The 19890-nt window shown below is 43.3% G+C and overlaps 2 protein-coding genes across 8 annotated transcripts in view; one reads left to right on the forward strand and one right to left on the reverse strand.

Moving 5' to 3' along the window:
- The window catches only part of KL (klotho), a 51870-nt gene extending 42631 nt beyond the window's left edge, over window positions 1-9239 (forward strand). Inside the window, exons 4-5 of the mRNA XM_005501497.3 lie at window positions 800-1916; window positions 5504-9239. Of these exons, the coding sequence (XP_005501554.2) occupies window positions 800-1916; window positions 5504-5841 (1455 nt within the window). The 3' untranslated portion in view covers window positions 5842-9239. The remainder of the gene's footprint in view (window positions 1-799; window positions 1917-5503) is intronic.
- Window positions 9240-16398: 7159 nt separating this feature from the next.
- STARD13 (StAR related lipid transfer domain containing 13) overlaps window positions 16399-19890 on the reverse strand; it is a 310401-nt gene continuing 306909 nt past the window's right edge. For all 7 annotated transcript variants that reach the window (XM_065051591.1, XM_021286176.2, XM_065051599.1 and 4 more), the window contains 2 exons: window positions 19684-19860; window positions 16399-19311 (listed from right to left, as the gene is read on the reverse strand). In XM_065051591.1, coding sequence (XP_064907663.1) covers window positions 19194-19311; window positions 19684-19860 — 295 coding nt within the window. In that variant the 3' untranslated portion in view covers window positions 16399-19193. The remainder of the gene's footprint in view (window positions 19312-19683; window positions 19861-19890) is intronic.

Genomic DNA, 19890 nt, shown 5'->3' on the forward strand with positions numbered 1-19890 from the left:
ATCATACATGCAATTCCCACATCTGAAGGCCTAAAGACTTATGGGAAATACATTTATTGTTGGAGTGACATACAGTGGGTTTACTTGGAGGCCTGAAAAAAAAATTGATTTGCATATCAACATCCTGCTGAAATAACTTGGAAATGAGTTCAGTATGAGTTAGAAAAAAAAAGATGTCTTTAGCAAGAAGGAAAAATTTTGTTTGTCAATGGAATTCATGTTAAAAATCAAGTGCAGAGCATTACTCATCTTTTTCATAGTCAGGAAAAGAACTGAACATGGAAATGCTGCCGCATTCATAATTTTTTTAGTGTGTTCAGGGAGTGGTCTTGAAATTGAAGCTAGTGTGTAATTTTTAACAGACCATGTCTCTGTAGGCCCTTCGGTATAGCGTCTTAGTCTTAAAAAAAACATTTAAAAACCTACTCTAGTCTTTGCTGAAGATCTGCTTCTTTGTCACAGGCTAAGTGCCTTTTTCCTGAGCAATCCCTTGTTTCCTATACAGACTGGAGCAATTTGGAGAAGACATAAACATGGTTGGTGACCATTAGCATAAGCTTGTTTGGAAATTAGGATGAAAATGATACTTAGATTTGTTACCTTTTTGGTGTCACATGTTAACAGAATGTTAATTAATTCATACAAGCCAGAGATGTTATCACATCAGAGATGCGAGAGAGGTGCTAAATTAATGTTTTGACTTGTGATATTCTTTCACTAGGTTGTGCTCGATGATTATGCTGTTCCCACCTACCTAGAACAAACAGCTCAAATCTGGTCTGTTTCTTATTTTACCCAGGTAGACACGACACCCGCCCAGTTTCTTGACTCTAATGTTTATGTGTGGGACGTTCACCAGACGAAGAAGCTTATTAAAGTGGATGGAGTGCTCACCTCGAAACGCAAGCGGCACTGTGTTGACTTTGCTGCCATCAGGCTCCAGATCTCTCTTCTGCAAGAAATGCATGTCACACACTTCCATTTTTCACTGAAATGGTCCTCAATCCTTCCTTTAGGTAACCTTTCTCTTATCAACCACACACTTGTTCATTATTATCAGTGTTTTGCTAGTGAACTTCTCAGAGTTAATATAACTCCTGTTGTTGCTTTATGGCAACCTATGGCTGAGAATCAAGAGCTTCCAGCTTCTCTTGCCAAATATGGAGCTTGGGAAAACCCAGAAACTGTTCAGGCCTTTGTTGAGTATGCCAAATTCTGCTTTACAAGCCTTGGGGACCATATCAAATTTTGGATCACAATGAATGAACCGTCTGTTAAAAACTTGACATACACCGCCGGGCACAACCTGTTGAAAGCCCATGCGAAAGCATGGCATCTTTATGACAAAGAATTCAGGAGAACTCAGAAGGGTAAAGTATCTATAGCTCTGCAAGCCGACTGGGTAGAACCAGCTTGTCCCTTTTCCAGAAATGACCAAGAAGTTGCCGACAGGATTTTAGAGTTCGACATTGGCTGGCTTGCAGAGCCCATATTTGGGAACGGTGATTACCCACAGATGATGAGAGCATGGCTTCACCAAAGAAACAGCATTGACCTGTATAATTTCCACTTGCCTTATTTCTCAGAAGATGAAAAGAAGTTAATCCAGGGCTCATTTGATTTTTTTGCCTTGAGTCACTACACTACTACCCTTGTGGGCTGGGAGAAAGAAGATGCACTAAAGTATGACCACTATCTTGAAGTTCAAATGATCAATGACATCACGTGGCTGCACTCCCCCAGCAGAGCTGCAGTAGTGCCCTGGGGACTGCGAAAATTGCTCAAGTGGGTTAAATCCAAGTATGGCGATGTTCCAATTTATGTTATGGCTAATGGAATTGACGATGACCAGAATATGGTGCATGATAAGCTCAGAGTGTATTACATACAGAATTACATCAACGAAGCTCTAAAAGGTAAGGAACCATAGATTGTTGATGTCACAAATCCCAGAATTAGTATGCACCATGTGATAGAGTATGTTTAACTTAAAAAAAGAAATCCTAGGTAGAATACTCCAAATGTTGCTACAGCATAATAGATAGTTTTTATTTTTATTTATGACTGCTTGGTGTTACTAAACATCAGGAAGAGTGACGTTGCATAGATTCTGCATAAGACAGCAGAAGATATTTTTGTGGATTCAAGAAATTTAAGTAGATGCTATACGAGAAGCTTCACATGTATTTAGTTAGATTTTCTTCTTATTGCACGTCTGCTGTTGTTTTGCTTTGTTGCTTCTCTCCACTGGTGTGCCTCAGGGCTGGGTATGAGTTCTGTTCCTCAGCTGTCTCTGTATCTTATCCAACAGCGATCTTGGCTCTTCATAATATTTCAGCTATCTACCTCATTATGCCATTTCTTGGACTCTTTCCTGCTCTTCCGAACTCCAACCAGTCTTTTTCTCAGTCTGAAAGAATCATAAGGCCAAATCCAGGCATTTTGAGTCATTCTGTCAACACAACACACACTTTTCTTTTTTAGAAAAGCATAAGACTTGAACGAGATAATTTTTACTGATGAAGTATCTTCTACATCTCACTGTAAGCTGTTTCAGGGGCTAATTATTTAGTGGTTTTGTACATAGGTGTATTTATAGAGATACATAAATCTTAATATTATTTTTTTTTTAGCTTCAGCTTTAAGCCGTTTTGTTGTGCATTGCCACATATTTTACCTGTGTAGGTGTTCACAAAGAGAAAAGAAGCTCTCATTTATGTCTTTGATAAATAGCACCAAGAAAGCTCTTTGTGTCCCTTACTATAAAACATCATTTAGAACCTTTCAATCATTCAGCTTTTCCCCATTGCCAACAGTCTTCTTGAGAGGGGTAAACCCAGACTTGTTCTTTGACATCCTTGCATTTGCTCATGTTCAAATGCCAGTTGCTTGCTTATGCGAAGCTTGCTACACTACCTAAGTTATGTCCCTAATCTTTGTGTTATTTGCAAACTTCGTGAGAAGTAGTTTTACTTTCTTTCAGGTTGCTGATACATTGAAGATCATTAAATATCTTAGTGCCAAATGCCAATCTCCATGGTAGAAATACACCTACGATGACACATGCTTACCTGCAGTTGCATTTCTAGTCTTGCTAGTTCTGTTTGAGACCAGTTGAAATCCATTGATCCTCTTAACCTTGTTACATTCTGTTTTCTTGATCCAAATGCCATACAATACCAAATCATTTGCCTTGTGAAGTTCTGTGTATATTACATCAAACATAATTACTTTTATTGATCTGCTGATCTCATAAAAAGATGTCAAGTTAGTTTGATAAGATTTATTTTTCATAAACCTAAGCTGTTTGGCATTAATCTTATATATACCTTGTAATTCTTATTTATCAAGCTTATATAATCTATTCCATTCTTTTGCTAGGTAATGAAGGATGGCTGGCAGGTCCATAATTTTCTAGGTCATCCTGTCTGCTCTATTAAGTATTGGCTTTAACTTCCTTCTCTGTTAAATTCCACCTCTTTCACGAATTACTGAACATCAATATAAAGTGCTCAAGAGTTTCTTCTCCCGTATTTTGAAGCACTGGGTGCATTTTTTTCTGCATCTTTAGTTTAAAACCATACCTTGTCCATATTTGGGGTTCAGTCTGTTTTTTTCTGTGTTACTTCTCCCCTTCCTACCACTTTACACCTTACCAGTTCTTGGCATTTCTGTTTTCAAAGCGAGTATGAATTTGGGCTTTTCTCCCAGTTCTCATTAGCCAGAACACCTGCACATCCCTGTGCCTTTTAGAGAACTTTGTGATTTGTACTGATCTGGTACCACTACCCCCCAATCACTTCCTTCTCCCCTGTTCTGCCCAGCCTGGAAATACTTCCTGTGTTTTTCAACTTATCACATGTAAACCATATTTTCCTATCTTTCCACCTTCTTTGCCAGAATACCTGCCCTAAAGATCACCCTCCCACTTTCAACATCGTACACTCCTCCATAATGTTTGGTCTGTCAGTAATACTGGCTTTTTCATTCTCTTTTTTTCTCCTGCTTGGGTGTTGTGCTTTTGTCCATCTTGTCCTTACACAGGGAGCAAGCTCTTCCCCTTGGCATCACGATTGATTCAGGTTTCTCCAAAACATGGCATTTTTTCTGCAAGTAACTGTGCAGTAACTGAGATGAATTACAAATCCTGTGTCGTTACTTCAGTGTCATGCTGGAGAGGAAGGAGAGGAGATTTAGTACATGTGTGCTCTCATGTTAAAGTTCCTGTTCTGCCACCTTCTCCTTGTTGTTTCCAGGGTCTGGGTGGGGCAACACTTGTGTGTGCAGTGGTGTTCACCTGCATTGTTCAGGAGAGCTGACAGGTTTGTGCAGATAAGTGATGCCACAATACAGGATGGGACCTTTGGTCTGAAGCTGTATTTTTAAGTGTACTGCAGTGTACAAAGCACTTAAAAACACAGCCTCAGTCCAAAGAGTCTTTGCCAACTGAAAGTTCATCTTTGCCAATTGAAAACAAAGAACAGCAGTAGCCATTTATGTAACACCGTTAAATCCACATGCAGTTTTACAAACATGAACTAATTATCCTGGGTAGCAGCTCTGTAAAAGGGAAGGTAAATATGATTTCATTTTACACATGAAAAATATGTTAGAGGTGCTAAATGTCTTGCATGTGGCTGCAGAAAGAATTATTTCCAGAGGCATATGAAAATTCAGCAATCCTTAGCTTTCCATCCTGTATTCATCTGCTAGAATATGTTGCTTTAATTTGTTAAAAATAGGGATTTTCTGAGATAAAGTATTACAGTTTGTGTTTACTACTGTGGATTGATTGGTTTTGTCAAGCGGGACTGATGGCTCAAGGGTAATGCTGCAGCTGCTGGACCTTTTCCAGCAGCCAAGTTAGCAGTATGGATTGTGGACGTGTTCTCAATAAAGACTAATACAGGTCATCTTGGATCAGAGACTTGAGTCAATAACAAGAGACGACTCTGATCTGCATAACCTTTCTACTTGCACTGGTGATGTCTCAGTGCATGACCTTGGCATGGACGCGTCTTTTCCCGATGTCACTGTACCCTTGCCTCATGAGAAGTGCAGCCTGTTGTCCTCTGTTCCTTGGCCATCCCCATCAGATGATGCTCTGCAAGGGAGAAGGAGCAATCAGAGAAACTGGCTGCAGAAATCCAGCTGCAGGAAACCCAAAACCTGTGTTCTTTCATACATAAAAAAGAGCCATTGTCTTATGATAGGCTTCATGCTGATAATTAAACACAGTCATGCACTCACAGCTGTGTTTACCAAGCACAGGGAAATAAATTGCAGGATACTCACAGATCATGCTATCTGGCAGTGGCTAACAGATTCTTACTTTTTATGACAAACACTTTGTAGATGTACGTGTACCTTATCTTATTTTTGAGAAGTACAGATGTGGGTTTAACATTCCCCTGCGCCTGCTTTATGTATTGGCATGTGGTACCGCTCTTGAATGCCGAAGTGACATTTATTCATTTCTTCAACACTTTGTTTTCTTTCACAGCTTACATCTTGGATAACGTTAACCTGCAAGGATATTTTGTGTATTCTTTTAATGACAAGACTGCTCCTAAATATGGTCTCTACAGTTATGTTGCAAATCAATACGAACCAAAGCCTTCTATGAAACATTACAGAGAAATAGTTGACCATAATGGTTTTCCTGGTCCCGAGCCTCCTGAGTTGCTGTGCCCAGAAGAGATTGCCTCGTGTCCTGAATGCCACTTCTTCCGAAACAGAAAATCATTATTAGCTTTTATTGCTTTCATATTTGTTGCTTTTATTGTTACTATATTCTTCATTTCTTACTACTCCAAGAGGGGAGAAAGAAGGTATAAATAGAGCCGCCTCTTGGAATACATCACTCAGTACCCTTTCTTTTGCATCCCCTTGGGAAATCTGAAATAAGAGCACACGATGTTGCGATTGCTTCAGCACTAGGAAGGCATTTACATTGCCTGATACTGCAGGACATTGAAACTGAGAAGAGAGTGCTAGCATATGGCTTCCAGAAATAGTTTTCTCTGCTTTAGTACATTTGGTTTATGACCAGTCCTTAATTCCTGTGGTTGGAGTTATGTCACAACTTTCCCTGGGACCTTTTGTTGAGCAGATGCTTTCCTCTCCTTGGATTTCGCTTGCTGAGTTGCACAGGTAGAAGTATGCTTTGAAGACATGGAGTGATGGACAAGCCTAAATGTCGAATTCTTCAAGAGAAGATCGGGGAGAAACAAAATGGTTTACTTTTCTATATTAGGGTTTAATGCTGATGTTGCTTGATCAGCCAACGCCTGACTGGAGCAGGAAACATGACTGAGCAGAGATGGAGGAGAATTGCAAAAAGCAGCGCCGGGTGAAGGGACACCCCCTTTCCTGAAGCAGATGCAGAGGGAAGAACAGGGAGACATGACTCTGTGCTGCTGGTAAATCTGTTAACTACTACTCAGGTTGCTGATGGCTGGGTCTGACTTTGGGATGTCACTGGAGAACTTCAGCTAAAGAAGTTGTGTCTTTCTCGGTGGGGCAAGCAGCAGGGGCATGTCTAGGGGTGGCAAGGGTCATGCCACCTGATGCGAAGAGATGAGAAGGGTGAAAGGGATGCTCAGGAAAAAAGCAGAGAGCAGGAACTGGGATGACTTTACTGTCTCTGTGGTCAGAAAGCTGTGTGCCTGACCCGGTGCCCTGTACCCCCAGACACAGCAGGGCTGGGGCACCCCACTTCTGCACTTTTTGTACACAGCTGCCACTCCACTGCTGCCCAACTACTGACCTGCTGGAAACCTGGGGATAATTTAGTGAGGTGGTCTCTGCATTCCATTTGTGTTGAGGGTGGAGACATTAAATCCCAGCCTTTTGCTGTAATAATCCAGCCCTTTCATGCTGCTTTTGCCAGGGTCTGGGATCTTGGAGCTGTTGGTCCAAGCCTCTTCCAGGCTGGCTGGAGGGTCTCCTTGGAGCAACTGGATCTGGCCCTGGCAGCATTTCATCCCAAAGTATTACTGAATGTCTGTGGGCCTCTCATTTTTCTCTCAGCAAGATAACTTAGAAAAATATTAGCAACATTATTTTTTAGTAGAGATAAAGAGCGAATGGAAAAACCCCCTACATTATTTTGCCTGCCTTGTGAATCATTGCATTAGAAGTGTCCTCAGAAAAAAGCAGTGAGGTCATTTTCTCTTCTCTCTAACTCCAGGCCTGCAATGCCTTCAGCTGTAATTGTGTTTTTATTGCTATGTTAAAAATGTCAGTCACTGAAAAGAATATTTTAAAGGAAATGTGCTGTGTGTTAATTAATAATTATTTATCTACTAAAACTGATTATGCTGTATTAAATGTGATGTTTATCTACTAGATGACTAGTAGATGATTAAATGACCTCCTGGGGTTCCTTTCAACCTGAATAGTCTATGGTTCTGTGATTCTGTACTGTAAATTAATACTTACATATGAAATACAATTTTCATTTGTAACTTTAGATTATATTTTTTCATAAATAATCTATAGAAATAAAAAAGAGTACCTTATCATAATGATTAATATATTTGGCCTCTAGTTGCAGTCTTAAAATGGTCTCTCTTTGCACTAATGTATATTTTGGTATAGAGTTAAGGTGAAAAATTCAGGGTAAGTGATGAAGTATTAAAAATATATATAAAAAATATTTATGGCCTGATAGGTCTTGCTGAAGAAGAGTGAATTTTAAACTGCTCTATATTTATGCATTGGGGCCTGGTACAGTATGGATTACAAAGAAAGAGCTCTCCCTATATGTACAAAATGCTGAATGGCTGTCTCCATGGTGTGGCAATGAATCACCTTGCGTCACATTACTCCAGTAATATTAAATGCCTTCACAGTACGTAACAAAAAGTGACATTCATTAAATACAAACTGTAGCCAGGTCATGCCTAATCTGTATGTTGTGTGTGTGTGTAGGTATGTACAGCTATTTTGCTGTTTGTAAAACTAAAGAAGTCTTGGCCTGGTCTTTCTGAGAATCCCAGTGGACATGTCTCCCCTGGGTGTGAGGGGATTCAGGGGTCCTGGGCCAGACAAGTGCAGAAGAGCAGGGGTGCTGTTGGGCACTGTCACCTCATGTCACTGACCTCGAACCACCCAGTGAGTTGCTGCCTTGTGCTCTGGAATGTCCCAGCCACAGCATATCGTGTGAAGCAGTGGCCCAGGCACAGAGGAGATGCTGCAGGCTCTTCCTGTGGAGGCTGGGTGATATGTAACCACCGACAGGCAGATGGCACCAGCTGGATATCTAATTTGTAGGTAAATTGGGATTTGTTGCTGTGGGGCTGTATGATCACATCCACTCTTGGTGCCATGGCCCAGAGAAGTAACGCAGCCTTTGGCGCCGTTCCCTTCAGAAGGGTTTTTGAATATCGCTGTGGAGCAGTGACCAGCTCACGCTGGGCTCAGCAGTCAGCGCTGGGTTCTGCTGAGCACTCTGCCTGTGGCGCTGCCGGCGCACAGCCGCGCGTGGCTCTTGGCGAGTGAATTGCACAGTGATGGACCTGGGAAAATACAGGCTGGTCTGATGGAGGTAATGGCACAGTTTTGCCTCAGGAATCTGCTTCATTTTATGTAATCAGGGGGCAGCCCAAGTTTCTTGTCAATCTTCTAGAAAAAAAATCGCGCTCCACTAACAAGAAAAGAGCCCTTGAATAGACAAAGATTAGGTACCTGTCCAAGGAGAGCTGGGGTGTGCTCGTGCAAAGTGATGTGGTAATCACCGCCTGTGATCGGGCTACGGGCTATGGGGAACTTCAGTTTGGTACCCACGTGTGAGCGGTGATCTGGCACTGCCCTGTCACCACCTGTGCCTCCGGAGCAGAAATGCTGGCAGTAGCAAGGACTTTGAGCAGAGGGGACTCCATGCTCAGGCTGCAGAGGCAGCTCAGGGGAGGATGGTATTTTTTCTGAAGAGCAACTGGACTTTGCATGTGATGGATGTTAACATACATTACCTTATATAGACTAGTTTCTTGATTTTAACCACGTTTCTAGAATGAAATGTTGTTGCCAGTTTGCTCAATGCTGCAGATTAAACATGTTGTAAAATACAAAATTATATTTTTATTCAAAATATTTTTGTGACCTGAGTGCAAAGCTTCTGTTTCATTTCTTGAAAATATTGTGCAGAGTGACTGTGGGATGTCTTTGCTAAATGAAATGTTACATTGTTTTTATAACAATCTCAGAAATGAAATAAAGATACTGCTTGTAACGAATTGTAACGTGATCTTACTGTTTAATCTCTTCAATTTCTCTGTCTGCAACATGAAGTACAGAGTACTTTAGGAGACGTTGTTATGATAACTCTGCAAGGAGTTTGTGTTGCTGTTTGTTTTTCCAATGACACATAAGTAACTGTAACTTTTGTTGGGGATTGCTGGGGCCTGTGTCGACACAGAGGTTTTTCCAACAGACCTGGGACTTTGGAAGGGTTTTTGTTCTTTGCGTGTTTTGGTTTGTTGTTGTTTTGTTGTTGTTATTGGTCTTGTGTGGGTTTTTTTGTTGTTGTTAAGAGTGCTGCTATTTTAAAAGCCTGTGGAAGTAACCAAGCAATATAAAACTGTTTTTTTTGCATTAGCAACACTGCAGCAAATTTAACAGCTCTTCTCTTCCAGTAGTTACTCACAGGCTTGAAGGACTTTATCAGCATAGCTGTGGCGCTAAGCAGTCAGTTTGTGGCATCCCTGTTAAACATCCTAAGGAAAGTAAATGTCAAGGTTAAAGGAAGTGGGAGCAGAAAGAGACAAGTGGCTGTCCAAGTGTCAGCATATTTAACACACAACTTGCCCTTCACTTTTCTCCTTGCCTTGTACTAATTTGCTTTTGAGTCACTTGATCATTCTGCTTCCAAAAACCTCTTAGGTGAAAATGCCCTTATTCAAGGCAACAAATTTAGTTTTAGGTGCTAGGTTTCAGCTTCAAGTGAGAAAGTTTAGCCTTGTTCTTTCTTCACCCATGCAAAGCTGAGAAGAGGAGGTGAGGAAAAAAAAAGTAGCAAGCTCTCCCTTTGTGGATTGCCAAACCGCTCTTCACTGGCTGTCACACGGCTGTGGCTGGTGCTGGATGGTTCAGCCCACACTCTCTAAAAGATTGGAAAAAGAAGGAATAACGAGGTGAGGTGGAAGTGGCAGGGTCCAACATATCAGAGGCTTTTATTTTGTTTCATGAGTTGAACAGAAACACTACTCTCTGTCAAACGGTTCTGAGAAAATTAAGATCGTTAAGAAACCAGAAAGTTGAAATAACAACAGCCTACAGCCAAGACACTTGTGGGTGCTGACATTTTTCTGGCTATTATTTTGTGATGCTTTGTGTGTGTGTTTGTGAAGGAGCAGCAAAAGGGCCAGTGAGGCAGAGAAGCCAGGGAAAATACTAATGAAGGAAGCCAGAAAAGCTACAGGCAAAAGTGGATGCGCAAGTTCTTTGCCCCGGGAGCTGAGGGAACAGTTCCCTGCTGTGGGGATGGGCCATGGGACTTTCAATATTCTTTGTTAAAACACAAAAAATCTACTCTGAAAACTCCCTCCTGCCCATATTTGTCTTTTAATTATATACCTCCTGCATGATGAATTTTACTACCAAAAGCCTTTTCCTTGTCACAGAATCACACAGAATCACAGAATGTTAGGGATTGGAAGGGATCTCAAAAGCTCATCTAGTCCAATCGCAGGAGTTACTCACAACGCAACACGGTGAAGCATCACTATCCACTGCCAGCTCTCCTGAGCTCATCCAAATGTGCTTCTGGACCAAGTCCCGGGAGGCCCATGGGGCTCTGAGGTGCAGAGGGAGAGGTGGTCGCTGTCACCGGCACTGAGCAAAGGAGTGGGAATGACAGTGATGATGTTTTCTAAATAATGTAAATTCACATCACATTTGATAGTTTCTGATTTTGTGGAAAGAGTTTTTTCCTTACTAAGAGAGTAACACATAAGACTTTGTGATGCCTTTTTCTTTTTTTTTTTTCTGGCAGGGAGGGATGAGTTTTAACTCTTCCCCCTAACCTGAGGTGTATAATGTACTTCTGATTTTTTTTTTAATAGCACCAGTCCTTGCAGGAAGGAGAGAACCTGGGCTGCGCCTTCTCAGCCCCACCTCTTTGGCTCTCAGGAGCCAGAGGAGCCTCCAAGCCGGAGTGCTGCCCTGTTGGGGTGTGCATCCCACCCCTGAGCGGGACATGCGGCAGGGCCCAGAGGAGAAGCAGGGCCGATGGCGTGTCCAGAGGGATGCTGGCTGGAACAGCGGGTTGGTTCTAAGCAACGAGCTGGCTCTTGCATTGCTGCCTTCTGTGCTCAGGGCTCTGTAACAGGCTTTCTGCAGCACTGCAAACCAGCAAACACAACACCTGAACAAAGAAATCTGTTTTTTCCTTCCACCGGAGGGAACGGTGAATTGGCAGAGTGTTTAGTTCAAGAGGTGTAACGGTATAAACTACCTGTGCTGTAAAGTTTTATGAGGTGACAAAGTTTTGTAGTCTGGCAATAACGCAGTGGTGCTGGAGGTCATCAGCTGCACTGCCAGGAACGGGAGGGGAGTGAGCCGGTGCGGAGGCCGCCCTGGCAGCCTCTCTGGTCAGCCTGGAGGGTGCCCCAAGGGCTATGAGGCTGCTGCTCCTCCAGCTGGGACAGGCGTGATTCAGGGGCTTCGTGCTGCATTAAGAATGGAGTGGGGCCAGTTCCAGCTCTCTCACCACCTCCTCTTCCCTCTCTGGGCATGTATTTATTTACACATGGGCTGTGAAATGGGGAACTAAATACCAAGGTGTGACATAGGTATGCCAGGGCATAGAGTTTATTTAGAAGACAAAATGCTGTTTACAGGCCTTACAGATTTTTTGTTGATGGTTATTACTTTGCAGCAACCCTTCTGCCTCTCTCTCTCCACTAGGAGACTGGAGTCTCATTTCCAAAAGCTGAGAAAATAAATGCTTGTAAAGGAAGCTGCCAGTGTTGTAGGCGTCTCTCCCAGCACTAGCTGAGCCTTTAAGTGTGCTTCTGATGGAAGTTTGTGAATTTTACACACATTTGTAACTCATTTATCTGCTGCATTGCTGCGGGATCCATGAGCGGATATTGCCTTTCCTGCCCCTCGCAGCGGGAGGCAGCTGGGTCCTGCACTCGGCCGCACGTGGTTGCTCCTGCTTGGTATTCACAGGCACATGCCTCCAGCTGGTGATATATTGTTACTGGGCTGGAAGAAAAATAATGCAACCAAGCTCTTATTATTTTCTCCTTTTATCTGCTTGGTCATATTAATGTGGGATAATCATTATATAAATGCACAGGAGACTCAGTCAAGGACACATTCATTTTTAAAGTCCTCCAATGCTCTTGTACTTCAGTCATTCATCTTCTGTCTTTAATTACAGCAAGTGATCTCAGAGGCACTTAAAAGATTAAATTACTCAGTTATTTGAAAAACTCAAATGCAATAACTATATCTCTTTTCTGATAAATACCAGTGATTGCTGAAAAAGGTTGCCCAAGGCAAGAAATACTGGGAGGCCAAGGAGGCCATATTTGGCTTAGTGCAGTGATACCATTTAATTTTTCATTGTTTGCAACCATTATTTTTATTTGTATTGATAAAAACCACAAACTTTTCCATCGCCGTCCTGGTGGTTTCAGCAGTGAGATGAATGACACTACTCAGCTGTTTACAAGTGTCACAGCACCTCTTTGAGTGTGGAGAGAACCACACAATACAACCAGATAACCCCCACCCAAAAAGATGTAAGGCCACAGCTGGGCATCACCATGGTCAGGTGGTAAACCCCATGCAAGACGATCCTTGTGGATGGGGTTTGGTTTGGTGTTTGGGGTGGGTCTGGGATAGAACACGTGTGGTGACTCACTCCATGTTGGGGTGGGTTCACAAGTGGTGGGACTGGGACTTGGCTGGTACTGTGCCAGCGGGCAGTCTGGTTCAGGCCCTGCAACCTCATGGGAAGCGGGAAAGGTGGACTGCCAAAAACTGGCTCTGAAATGGTGCCCTTGCTGCCCCACAGCCCCAGGAGAGAGCTATCAGTGTGCCCTGCATGTGGGCATTGCTGCCAATGGAGCCACGATGTATCTGCAGCAGCAGAGCCTGTCCCTCCTCACCAGCAGCCCTATTGCTAACCAGAGGTACCCAAGTACAGCCACTGAAGAATGGGAAGATGGGAAGTTTTCCCTAAATCTTTTTTTTTAAATCTTTTTTTTTTTTTACCTCTTTTGCAAAACAGTAGATGTGTGATGAGCCCACCACTACGAGCCTGGGGAAGGGGCTGGCATGATTCTTCCTCCCAGGTACATGAGCCACTTTGGAGGCCCAGTTCTGAGTTCCTGTCCCCTTGGGAGCAGGCCACCAGTGAGTAGCCATGAGTGAGTAGCAGGCCACCACTGGAGCAGCCATGAACCCAGGTTGATGTACACTTAGAGCTGCGGTGGGCTCCAGAGTTGTGCTGATTAGTGACAGCCAGCAGTGTGGCACATGGATGGGTGTTTGGTGGTGATAAGCTCACTCCCTGCTTTCGCCTAGCCCCATGGCAAGTTTTTATACTGACAGAATCTGGGGGTATGAAAGGACTCTCTGTGATCAAGCCAGATCAGCTTCTGGTGGTGCTTGTGGTCCCACCACAGTGAAAACCAAGCCTGGCTGGAGTCAATGAGGTGCAGCAGCATGGCCAAGGGGACTGGCAGATCCTGGGCTGCTCAGGTGTGGGGTCAGGCTGCATACCAGCACCCAGTTACCATCTGTCTTCAGGACGTGGTGGGGCACTGCTGGCCAGCAGATGCTGTGGAGAGGGTTACTGTCATCTGCTCCCCCACCTGCGTTCCCACGTTTATTTAATTAAAAAAAAAAAAAGTCAGTAATTCGATATGCATTCTCGCAAGGAAGAGGAGTCTTTCCAGCAAGGAGCGGGCCAGGCGTGGCCTGGGGAGGGACAGATGGCCCTGTGGCTAATTTGCTGCCATAAATTGCAAGCTGTTGCAAATCCTCACTGTAGCAAGTGCTGGCTTTGTGTTTCAGCCATGTGTCTGTCTGGGAGCTGCTACGAGCAGGTGAAAGAGAAAGAGCAGAGTCTGCAGTTTTGGTTTCCCCAGTGCCTTTTGCAGAATCGAGCATTTTGATGAAGAAATAAACTGTAATCTTCTAGCTGGCTGCCAGCAGAGCTCCATGCAGCTGCTCTGGCCAAGCTGCCTTTCTGCCTCCTTGGAATACAGAAGTATAAACAATCTCCCGTTGCCCCAGAGTTTTGTCCTTAATGTGGGGCATGGGACATTTGCAGACTCGAGCCCTGGCAGGATGGCAATGCCTGACTTTTGCTATTGCAGCTGGGCTGGGACCATTGACAGCTTGGCCACACTCCTCCTGCCCTGAAGGCTGAACCCTGGGGCCTCCTATGCAGCCTGGGCTGGGCCAGCTGGGAGCCCGGCCTGCAGACAGGTGTGCCAGGACCCAGTGGGGAATGAACAGGTTGGGCTCAAGAGCTGGGCTTAGACTGTGAAAGAGAGCAGTTGAAAATAGCTGCCTGTGGGAGGTCAGTAGCAAGGCAGTGAGACACAAATACTGGTTTCAGAGTCAGGTGGTCAGAAGGAGATTAAGTGTCAAGGTTACTTTTTGTGCAAGAGATGCCAGCCTCCATCTGAGGCACAAAGAGCTGCTGGTGCCTGGGTCCTGTTGCGGATTAGGGAGGGTATCTGGGAGTATGCGTGGCCTCCCCAACATTAGCCGATAGAAGACTGGCAAATAGTCATCTGCAGTGTTGTAATGTTTTCCCTGTCATTTACTGATTAACCCAGAACCCTTGCTCTGCATCAGCTCTTGAGTTCCACGTACTCGAGCTGAGTTTCTTGCACACTGAGGCAGGACAGTCTACAGTCACACAGTGCTGGGCGGGATCTGCTCTGCATCCATTGCTGCTTTGGGGGAAAGTGTTGGCTTTCTACATAGTATAGCTGAGTGACCCATAGTGTTGAGGGAACCAGATGCTCTACAATTTAAATTGTATGTTTCAACAAAGTCCAAACACCCATCTTCTGAATCTGGGGTTTGATGCCTTGCACCGCTGATCCTGACACACCGTGATGTGCAACTGCAGTTGTAACAACATGATATATCTGGCCTAGAAACCATCCAAAAAAGCCCTTATGCAGCTCTGACAGACACACATCTGATAAGGAGATGATAAGGAGAGCATGACATGGCCATGCTAAATCCCCAAGGGATCATGAGCAGGTCATGCCATTTAAGTGCTGCTTTCTGTCTGGCAAGGTCTGTATTCGCACCCTAGCCCTTACATGTCACTACTGAGCTGGAGCAGCAATATAATTTTTTATCGTCTCCTATTTGATTTGTAGGCTCCAGCAGTCTTCTGGACATTTCTTATAGTATTTTCATCTCACAGTCATTTCAGTATGTTCAGCCTGCACACTCATCTAACAAGGACCTGAGATCTCTTAGGCATGCCGTGATCCTGCAAGGCTGATGCCACTTCTGCAAAACAAGTGCACCAAACTGAGGGGTGCCTTGCTGGTGACTCCTGTGTGGCGTTGTAAAGAGGATGGATGCCCAAGAATTCAACATCTATGAAGGCTGTGTATACCAGGAGCTGAATCATCTGTGTTGTTAGGATTATGCTAACATTTTTTGCAAGGAAGGATCTGCTTACACAGCTGACCATCTCTGCCATGGCAGAGAATTGAAGAAAAGTGCTTCCTTTCAGTCCGAAGTTTAATAGCGAGCTTTCACTGAATGGTGAGACATGAATGCTTATCCCCTCTTAACAGTCTCTCATAGCTGACTCTCTGCTCAGCATCCTGTTTTCTGAGACCCTGCTTCTTTTGATAATTCAAGACAGAGTTGGAGACATACAGGCTCATAAAAAGGGACCTTTATTCCATCTGTAGATATGCGTAAGACAAACCACGGGAATCACTGTCCTGCTGTTGCATCTTTTTTTTCTTTTGCTATGGCTTGATGGACTTGAGGTGGCTGAAGTCTGATAATGTGAACCCAACATTCAGCATCCCCACTCCACAGTCACGCTTATGAACCAAGGCCTAGATTATTGAGAAGAACACAAATACAGAAGCATGACTGAATTCAGTGGGAGTCAGGGACCTGAACACTGTTGAGGGCCTGAGTTTTCCTTTCTCAAGCCAGCCATCCTAGCTTAATAGCCTCTTTGGAAAAGATATACATCAGCTTCACAGCAAAGATTATTTAAGGACACTATAATAGACAAAAATATCATTTTGAGCCTAAAATCATTATTGAAGTCCCATATCAGAACAGTTAAGTGTACAGCAGGTTGCAATAAAGAAAGCAATGGCTTAAATTTATTGTGTTTCTTGTGCTAATGGATTAAATGAGTGCAAAAAGGAAACAAGATTCTTTAGTGTATGCAAATTTATTCAACTCTGCAATTATTTATTTACAACTAATGACTGATACCAGCAGATGAGGTAAAAATATGAGGTATTGATATGAGTATAACATTTAAAATGCACTTATCATAATGTATTCTCAATGGCAATGTAACAATACAAAATACTGTGGTAGCTGAATGGTAGACATGGCATAATGCGCATTTTAAAGAAATCTTATTTCATTGATACATTGCTTAGAGATGCCAGAAGCACATGACAGAGCTTCTGCAAGGGTAGGAGGACAATCCTGCCTTGCTCATGGTGGCAGGTGCACCGGGCCCCATCCAGCTGAGCAGTGACTTGTCAGACAGAATAAAACCACTGTCCAGGTTTTCCCTTCATTTCCTTAAGAAATTATGTACTGTCAGACAATCGTCATTCCCAGGGCCAGAAATTCTGCATCCATTAATAATGAGGCACTATTGTATTCATTTATGCAAACTAATGTAGCAGAAATGCTCTAATTGCTAATGTTTTGGAAAACAGCCGGCGCAAAACCTGCTGCCATGGCTACAAGCATTTGAGGAAGAGGTGCTGCTTCCTGGGACAGTGGTCCTGCTGGAACCAGTGGTCCTGCTGGAATCAGGGCACTGGTCTTGCCCCACCAGCTTGTGAGCCACCGCTTGCTCCCAGGCAATCCAGGCCTGGACAGCTGTGGTGGCTGGCAGCCGGCTGGTGACCTCAACATAGCCGTGTAAGGCTGTGAGTGCTCCCCTGTCTGTAAGACTTAAAAAAACCCAATAGCTGCACTTTGCAACTATTGTTGGCCATAAGCTCAAGGCAGAAGCTCACGGGCAGCCAGCCTCCCTGGTGCTGTGAGCTGTACAACAAAACATGGGTGAGAGAGCCCATAGAGGAAGGTGACAGTGACTTTATTGGGGCCCTGCTGCTCCATGGTGTCACCATGCTGGGTCACCCTGCCTCTGTCCACCGCAGGCTCCTACCAGCTTGTTTCCTCGGATTGCAGGGCTGTTCTCCACCAGCACAGCCTTTACGCCTGTGCATGATGGCACGTGGGACCATGCTCTAGCAGCAATCAAGGACCAGCCATGGGCGGCCCCACAGCCCCTGTACCTGGGACAGATTCAAAGCACTGGCTTTGAAGATACTTCCATGTTTACTGAATCAGTGCACAAAACTCCATGTCTTCATGTAGGTAATGTATCCCTCTTAACTGACCTCATACTAAATCTTAGTGGAGTTTGTTGGAAGGACTGAGCTAAAACACTGGCTATGAATGACTCGGCTGTTTTATGCAGCAATAAATAAAGTCAAGGTGAACAAATGTGATTAATGAAGAACATTCTTATTGAATCATAGATGTAATATAATTTTTGGTCTTAGGTTAGTTAAAAAGAAAACAGAACCCTGCCTCAAAGGTAATGTCGACAAGTTATTATTATTATTACTTTTAAAGCATTCTTCCATTAGCAAAATAATAGGTCCCTGAAAATGAAATTATATAATAGGCTTAAATGGCTCCAGCTCCTCATAGTCAGAGGCTAATCGTGCTCCCACCAATGCCTACAGAGGCAGGACCATGCAGATCAGTGCAATATAATACGAAAATGCTTGCTGTTTCTATAAAAGCAATCTTTCCACATATAGTCTGCATTTAGTCTTTTAAATCTCAAGATGTGTTTAAAAGCTTTAAAAAAGTTTAGTTATTTGTACAGTAAGAATATTAAAAGACATGGTATTCATCAGCACGTCTTTGTGTTCACTGGATGTGGAAAATCTGCTTTGGAGTTTCTTAACAATTAGCCATCTCTATGGGAGAAGGAAAGAACAACATAGAAACACTTATGCTGAATCTAGACAAAATGCTAAAAAAAAAGATTTACAGCTTAATAACTTACCAGTCTGATTTCAGACACCTCAGTACACACAGCATTATCTTGTACTCTCCAAGAATGAGCAGTTACTATGATCGCTGCAGATAGTGAGGTTCTCTAGTGACAGATATACCATTAATTAAGGCAATAGGTAAGTTTTCAACACCTTGTACTAACAGTCAAACTTTCTGCAGCTGAATATAAATGGCCTTCAAAATGTCTATCTCAGTGACTTTATTTGGTGAAACCAATCCACTCCTCATTATTTTTAAACGTACAGTAGCCTCCCTCCTCCTTGGTTCTTTTAATTCTTCCTACAGCTATTTCTAGGTACCTTCTCACAGCATATACAAACACAAAATGTATTTGAGAACAGGCGTTCCTGTTATCACACGGCTTCTGCTTGGTAGCCCTGTGATAATAGCAAACACAGCTTATGTAGCAGTGACACACTAAGAAACAAATGACAGATTCATTTAAGGTCCGACTGATGCAAGTGACTTGCACTGAGTTATATACAAAATAATTAATTTATACATATACATATATATAGATATCATATAGATAAATATATACATACTGTACATAATTTATTTACAATTAAAATATGCTTCTTAGAAGCCTTTAAATACCAGAGTTCTGTAATACATAAGTAATGGCAATAGTCTGATTTTAAAGTAATAATGATAAAACCTCTCTGAAGAAACGTTTACTTCAATAATTGAAATTAATACAGAAGAGATGTGGTGGGGGGAGGTGATGTCTACAGAATAAAATAACTTTCCTATAAAATTCCTGTTTCACCTTTGTACAGCCACAGGTCTGGTCTGATTTCTGCAGTTTAAATAAGATCTTTGCTTTCAGTATTCCCTGTTCCCCACCAGACCTCGATTTACGCTCACACGCTCCCAGGAACACTTCCTCAGATTTTTGTTTCTGGTCCCTCGGCAATCAGAGGCTGAAATGAATTTCTGATCCTGGCAACTTCTGCTGCACACAGATGTCCAAAGCCTTTGTTGTACCACTCTGGGGAATGTCCTCTGAAGAAATGGAAAGAGAATTATTGAGAAACTCAAATACTCAAGAAATGTGCCCCGCAGGAAAGGGCTTGCCATGCATCCTGCTTCCCGCTACCCACAGTGGTGGTGGGGACTTCAAATAGTTGTCACTGTAAGCATACTTTGAAGTTCTCCCTTGCAGTAATCAAATAGCCAGATTTTATTTCCATGATCACATCACCACAGCAGCAGATGCTGAGCAGGGAAATGAGCTTGGATAGAGAAGTCTGCAGAAAGACTCCAAAGCAGCAAAGCTACATTGAGCATGTCCTCTGCTCCCAACACCTTCCCTCCTCAAGTTGCACGTTTTTGCCCTGCTGAACAGATATCTGCTTTTGTAGGCAGGATACTTACTTTAGGTCAATTCTGCAGATGTGGGTCAGTCTGGCTTTTCCTGAGCCACATGGCTCTATCAGGTACTGAGAGTCCATCACAATGGCTCGCACAGCTCCCATAAGAGGAGCCTCTTCATGCTCCACAGAGACTGCAACCAGTATGCACATGCCCTTTGGCAAATCTGTCCTCCATGTCCTGCAACGACACATTCAAGATGGAATCACT

This window comes from Columba livia, chromosome 1, assembly GCF_036013475.1.
Source record: "Columba livia isolate bColLiv1 breed racing homer chromosome 1, bColLiv1.pat.W.v2, whole genome shotgun sequence".
Taxonomy (NCBI): domain Eukaryota; kingdom Metazoa; phylum Chordata; class Aves; order Columbiformes; family Columbidae; genus Columba; species Columba livia.